Genomic DNA, 7,500 nt, shown 5'->3' with positions numbered 1-7,500 from the left:
TTATAATCTGTTTAGAGGTAGTGTAAGCAGGTCATAATTCATCTCTAATATTTATTTATATTCATGTGAAAACATCAAGGTTCTCACCAACACTACATTTTCTAAGATTACCTGTGGACACATCATTATAATTTACCTTCGTCCAATACAAATTTTCACTGAACAGAGCCTGAACGCATCATAATGGCGGTGCTGCCATGGTTACCAGCTCTCCTGTTGATTTAAGCACGGATTGATTGTTTACAATGTAACATTATCAGAGACTAGAAAAACTAAAATGCTGAAAATATGAAATCCATATTTGACTGAATATTGACGGATAACGATCGTCAGTAACACTTAATTTCGCACTGATGGTTAACGTTAAACTGTGTAATTAATCCACGGTTCCCATGCGTGCTGAACCGTGATGGGGGGGATCTGTACGGATCACGGATCTACAGTGGTCCGTTACATCACTAGAAGGAGTGCTTTTTATGTGAATAAAGCCATATCAGACATTTATTTAACAGTCATATTTCTCTGTCTTTCTATGTAGTTTGGGAACGAGGCTCAGCAGCTGGAGTGGGCGAAGCGAGAGAGCGAGCGAGCCGAGCGCGAGCGGCTGAAGAGGCTCAGGCAGCAGGAGCAGGAAGACCTGGAGCTGGCCATCGCCCTCAGCAAGGCCGAGATGTCCAACGCATGACCTGGAACCCTGACCGCACACACACACAAGCTAACATGACTGACATCTAAACATGCAGACACAAAGCAGCTCACTGGACTAACTCTACCAAGAGTTCATACAAACTCTGATCCACACACAACACAGGACTTGCACCTCCATTATTTTACATTCCCCCACTCGCAATGACTCGATGAATGGAAAAGAAAGAACCTCCAGGCGAGTCTGGCCTCTGACCCTGCATTTATGAAAAGAAAACAGACAACTCTCCTGCTGACATGAAGAGACGGAGAAATGAAGGAGGAAGAGGGCCTTGATGGAAACAAATGGATGCACTGTGTATATGCACTAAAGTGGCTGGACAGTGATGAGACGGATCTGTTCACTGGGCCCGATCGGACTATTGCTGACAGAACACCTCGACGGTTTGAATTTCAGCGTGTTGTGTTTTTCTCCTCCAGCTTCTCACAGTGTGGGGATATGGCTAATATCAGTAGCAACAAGCAGCTACAAGCATTGTAGAAAAATAACAATTCAGACTGCCACGGTGTTTTCTTAAAGGGATTTTATTTTTTCCTGATATATAGGGCGACGCGGTTTTATCATCGAGCTACTGATGCTATAAACCGTGTCTGCGTTTAGTGTTGAGTTTTATTGCTGGCATGGAAACGCTATGGAAATGCAGTGATACTTAAGTATTTGTTTCTTAGAGAGAAGACTGGATTTGATGCTCCTCAATTTCTCTTTTTTTCTCACACTTTTTGTTTCTCAGGAAATTCTGTCACTAAGCCAGACTGAGTTGAGAAGTGAAAAGCTCCATGTTAGTAGTTTCTTTTTCACTTCCGCTAGAGGCTTAACGTTCCCCTCTGCTTTGTGCTAAAATAGGTTAAACTCTGTACTGGATGTATGGAAATGATGATTGATTTTGATCTCATCTGATGCTAGTTGAGTTGAAGCATATTTCTCCATATCAGTTTACCTTTTAATTTGATACCACACCGGGGTCTACTATTACTAGATTAGGGACTTTCACCTCAAGTCCAGATAAGGCTGGATTATTGACCAATTCCCAGGTTCACTATGTGGCACATTTGTTAAGGAATATGCTCTGCACTTACCAATATGAACTGGTGTGATAAGGGCCTCGTGGCACTACATGCTTTGTTTCCTATTAATGAGCTGATGTGCTGTAGAGCCTCACAAGACATTATACAACTTCTTACAGTCTGACAAATACTGACCATGTTCCTCTAAGGCCTCTATTATTTACTATTATCGCCTGGCGGAGATAATGAGATTGGCCATGAGTGAGTGTGTTCGCAGCTAATCTCGCATTGTGCTGCAGCAAGCTGCGTGATACTTTGGTCGGCAGATTATGACTGCATGCTCAAGGACCTCTTGTGGGTTGCCAATTTGATACTGCCATTGATTGACTGCTGACTCCTGACTCACTACTCTAGGGCCCCAAGTGAGACACAGTGGGGGGGGGACTGTTTTTTTGTTTTGCGCGGTGTGTTTGGCAGAACGGAACTACCAATACACACAATTTTGACTGCATCGCCACGGTTCAGCCGCAGAGTTATTATTATTCCGCGTCTGCACAGAGCCGGTGCAGGCATCTTCATAGATGCAAAAAGTGACGTCGTAGCTGTCGCGTGAAACGGTCAAGTGAAAAACACATTTGATACGCCTGCGGTCTAGACGCGGTCGAACATTACAGCAGTGGTCATCGCAGACACACCTGGCGAAGATCCACGCTCTACTTTTCCGGTTCATATTGTGTTTACATAGCGCATATTCCTAAATAAATGCGTTAATCACATAACCACAAATCTGGGGGGGGGGGGGGGGCAGCAGGAGTAGGAGTAGGAGTAGGAGCATGCTTTTTGCCATGAAGACCCCTAGTGGGTTAATCTGGCCCCAGAGTCCAGTGCATGTGCTTGTTCTCTTTCAGGAGAGACACTCCCTTCTCTGGCTCAGTGGCTCCTCCTCTGTGAAAACGGGAAAACATTTACCGGTAACTGACAATTTCAGTCTGGTTACACAATGGGAGGAAAGAAAAAGCAACTTCTCTTCAACTGCGTATATATATATTTAAAAAAAGAAACCCTGATGAAGCTCCATTACACTGTTTCCCTCTAATGTGACAAATCCCTGACGAATGAAAATAACAGCTTCAAATGTCAACATATTCTTTTGAGTGACAGAAACAAATTGTACAGATATATTTTCTTCGTCTGTAGTGTGAGACTGTACTGTGTGGAGTTTGCTGTGACGACGCTGCAGTACTCCCACCCCCTCTATCCAATGTATATATATTATATTAACAGAGCTAACTATGCTGTACTCTCGATCCCGATGCTGTGATGTCACACCACATTCGACACATGAAAGGCAAGATGAGGGAATCACTTTTTTCTATGTTTGACCTTGTTTTCTTTTTAGAGATTGAGGATTTTAAATTATTATTTTGATGTGTTTTTGTTTTAAAAGAACATCCAAATTAATCTTTTATTGTTTTGTCACCCCAGTGCTCCACAGACCAGCGAGCACAAGCTGCAGAGTGTTTGGATCAGGTTTGGATCAGGTGTCATTAGGCTGGCAATTTGAAATATTTGCTGTTTCTGATGTTTCATGGTTTTTCTCTGAGTTGTCCCTTTTAACTTGAAGCGCTGACTCGTGTTTGAGTGAGACGGACGGATGTGGACTTTTAACGTCGAACAGATTCTGCTGAACTAAGTCACTGAAGACTTTCTGTCTCACTCACAGCTCTCCTGTTGCAGTTTCAAATATCACATTGTGTTTCATATCTATATTTATGCCCGTCTGTATTTGCTGTGTGTCCATGACCAATCATAGGCTTCAGTCAGTGCCCTGCAGGCGGAATCTGCTCAGAGCACGTACGTTCTCCTTAACGTTAACTTTAAGGGATGACATACGAAGTTTCTCATTACCATAACTTTTAAAAATATAGGGAGAAAGAGGCTTTAGTTGAAGCATAGCTTGTTGAGATTGTTAGTATTCATTGTTGAGACCAGTTGTAACCACTAGCAGTACTTTGGTCTCTGGATCGTCGTAATACAGTGCTGGATGTCTTCTAATGGAACTGGAACATTTCAATTAGTTTGACGTTTATTAAATTTGTAAAGAAGAATTTTGAAATATGGACACACCTTATCAACTTCTAAAGGCATCATCATTTTGTCAAATCCAACAAAAATGTGCTCAGCGCGAATATACTACTGTTTTAGTCACTTGTCTTTCTTTTAATGTAATGCCAAAACATGAATGGCCCAATCTATAGCCACTGTTTTGTCTGTTCTGGGCTACTGTAGAAACATGGCAGTCATCTCTGTGAAGCAGATCAAAAACGGCTCATTCTAAGCTAGCTGATCCCCCTAAATGCTCCAGTCTGTTCCATTAAATGTGGCTGAATTGACTGCCCGATGTTATGAGTTCATAATTTCAACATTCTTCCCATAACTAACTTTATGAATGTCTAATTGACAGAAATGTCTAGGTTGTGTCAGATACCCATCCAGGACTGTGATACGTAATATGATGGTCTTCAGGGCCAGGTTCTCTGTATGATGCTAAACAAGCTGTATTTTTAATGGATCTCCAGGACAAACCAAGTCAATTTTTAATCCAACAGTTGGGACAAGCACATTGGGATGAAACATAGTTTGCTTAACTACTAGATAGTATGTCAAATTTGTCTTGGTGTTGAAGGCTTTGCACTGACTGGTACGACGAGATGACCTCATGTTATTTAGTGTTACGTTTGCCTCTCCAGTCACCACATTGAACAAGATGATGGAAGGTCAATAGCATGACTGAAATATCCAACTAATGTCAAATATCTCCCCTGAGATATTATACAAGTGTTGACTAGCTCTTCTGGGGGTAAAAATGTGAATTCACTCAAATTGGACGGAAATGCTCAAGTTAATGTGCAGACACCGATTCTGCCAGATAGAAATGTGAACGGCCTCTCCCCTGCCATTTTGTTTTGTCTTGTTTACATATCATGAATGTTTCCTTTGCTGTAGCTGTTACAAAGTATGTACCTGTAGGAGAGCAGTGTCCCTGGATAGTGAGCTTCTCTAAGCTGTACACGGCTAACACCTCCTGAGAGCTTCCTTCTACCTCTGAGCCATAGAAACGCATTGGCTTTACCTCGTTGCTGTCACACTGTATTGAACATGTTACTCATATTGAAACGTATGCCTGTTTTCATTCCTCATTGAAACCAAATGGTGCAGGGTAATAGCTGGCAGCAAGCTAACAGGCTAGCTTGTTGTCAGCTACTACCCATTTGTTTTGATAAGGAATGCCTAGTTTACAAGGTATTGTAGTTGATGTTACGTGCCACCGAAAGACTGGGGTTCCAACTAGTTAATTTTTGTTAAGGCTTTTATATCCTAAAACAGCTGTAACGTAGAAAATCTACATTACTGTAACATGCCGCTAGTTGCTAGCTAACAAGCTAGCTCGTAGCCGACCGTTAACAGTTAGCTAAATACAGATTAGCTATCGATAACAACGCCATTTTCAGTCGTCTAAACTTGTTCACAACAGTGTGACGTGCACCTTGCACGGCAAAAAAAAAGAAGACTAATATTCAAAAATGTCTCCTTAAAATGTTTGTCTCAGTGTGTCTGTGGTCTTTTGGTCACAGCCAGATGGCTCAGCTGCATTTTTGGAAGCAAACCCCTCTTGTGAAACGTGAACAGAAATCTATAATGTAGAAAAGATCTGAGTGTCACAGAATGCAATGGTACCCACTGCTCTGGGAGGAGGTTTAGGGCAAGTTTGTCTCAACTGTGACATTCTGTGGTCATTGCTATTTCTAAATGCATCAACAGGCAGCGTTGTGATATTTTCACAAGGTACAAATGGCAACATCCAGGAAGCAGAGGGCTTCATAGAAAATGTGGCAGTCTTCATGTCAAAGTGCCAAATGCTGCCCACCTGCCAGAAGCAAAAACCAATACTTGATTATTAGAATGCTCAACACTCACTGAGAACTAGTGCTGGATGTCATTTGGACCTTTTTGATTCTACTGGCGATAAGATACCCGAATCTCGGTACAGACACCAAAACAATACTTGAGACAAAAGACAAACTAACTGAACTGTGACCCTCCATCTGTTCTTCATGTGTTTCTGTCCAACCTCCCCTCTGACCTCAGCCCGTCTGCAGTGTACTGCATAGACTGGCCAATTCCAGACCGCGACCGTCATTTATAATGTCGTCTGATACCTCCATTGTGCAATAGATTATGTTTATTTTTTATTGTTGTTTTGTGTATCCTGTGAAACTTTTTTTTTTTGATACCTAGCGAAGGTTTTTAGTATGATTATTTATGCACCAGCCACCGCCCACTCCTCTGAGTTCCTGCTTTGACTGCAATCTACAAGCCTTTCAGTTCAAAATACTTTTTGTCTATTTTGGGGAAAGAAAATGGTAACACAATGCTCCTTACTCAATATGTTTTAATTATCAGTAATGTTAGCAGTTAAAGGTATTTATAGAATGACGGCTAAAGAAATGTAAAAATGTACAACTTAATTATTCCTCAGTTTTAATACTAATTTTATTTCTCTAAATGGTGGATATTTCATTTGGGTCAAAAATCCTCTGACTGATGCTTAATAGTAAGCAGCACAAACAGATTTTGAGGGGACTTGTTTCATTCTCCATTCACTTTATTTTGGTAGATTTCTTTTTTTTCTGCCTTTAACTTCCCTTCCTCCCATGTAGGCGAACTACTCTGAGCTGTCTTTATCAAGATGCATACGATGTGTATACAGTCTGTATAGTATCATGTCTGTTATATTTGTCCTATTAAAAAAAGTGAAGATGAAGAAGAAAAAGTAAACTTGATGAGGAACCATTGGGAGGATTGCTTACAGTTACACTAATATCTGCAGAGAGAACAGACGCTGGTTTGTTTTGAACGGTGACCCTCTCTACATGGTCTGTGCTGTTTACTAGAATAAAACATTTCAGTTTAATGAGGGTGGACTGCCGCTTTATTTGTTACAGATGACAAGTTGAAGACTGGAGACGTGAAAGATTTTAAATTGAGTACTTCTGTAATTTAACATTGCACTTCTATAAGTTTGTTGGAGTCTCATCGGGGTTATTTTCTAACATTTGACAAAGTGCCCTTTTAACCGCCCTGTAGGCCTGTTTTAACTCTGACAGTACCATGCGGCAAACTGTTGCGGCTACACAACTTCACTGCAAATACACAGAAACAAAACCAAACAAACCGTGTATGTGTGTGCATCCCGCTTATGGTGGCAAGTGTGTCCCACAGTCTATCTCTTTACTTTGGTAGTTTCCATACACACTGTATCTGTCCTTCCAAGAAACTCTCAAAGATTTTGCTCCTGTTTTATGCCAGAAAGGAATCTGACAGGTTTCCCACCATCATTACTTCTCTCCTGCACAGCATGTCTTTCTGGGTCTTGACTTGATCTTGACCACAGCCCTGAAGATAACTACACTAAAAACACCACTCTGCTGGATTTTCAATCCTTATTGCTGGACCCACTGGGGGGGAAGGGAGGCACGGGAGGACCAGAACCAGGACTGCGTGGGGTAGACTGTGAGACCCCTGCTGCAGTAAAATCTTATGTAAAGGCAAACTGGTGCTAGGGGAACACTGCCGCGTTAGGGACCTCCAAGATCAACACAAAATTATAATGCCTCATAGTAGCTTTAAGTAGAAATGTATTTGTGCATATGCATCATTCAAGAACAATATTAACTGACATGATTAGGCAAGTGGCTGGTACTTCTTGACCTGATATTAGGCACTGTC

At 41.5% G+C, this 7,500-nt stretch overlaps 1 protein-coding gene across 1 annotated transcript in view; it reads left to right on the top strand.

The window, feature by feature from the left end:
• Positions 1–6,685, top strand: part of LOC142935072 (epidermal growth factor receptor substrate 15-like 1) — a 56,852-nt gene extending 50,167 nt beyond the window's left edge. The window contains 1 exon segment of the mRNA XM_076079181.1: positions 539–6,685. Coding sequence (XP_075935296.1) covers positions 539–685 — 147 coding nt within the window. The 3' untranslated portion in view covers positions 686–6,685.
• The last annotated feature ends 815 nt before the right edge of the window (positions 6,686–7,500 follow it).

Source organism: Anarhichas minor, unplaced genomic scaffold (assembly GCF_050575085.1).
Source record: "Anarhichas minor isolate MPS153535 unplaced genomic scaffold, ASM5057508v1 ptg000071l, whole genome shotgun sequence".
In the NCBI taxonomy this organism is placed as follows: Eukaryota; Metazoa; Chordata; class Actinopteri; order Perciformes; family Anarhichadidae; genus Anarhichas; species Anarhichas minor.
Note: the sequence above shows the minus strand (reverse complement) of the source record. Positions and strands in the feature narration are given on the sequence as shown.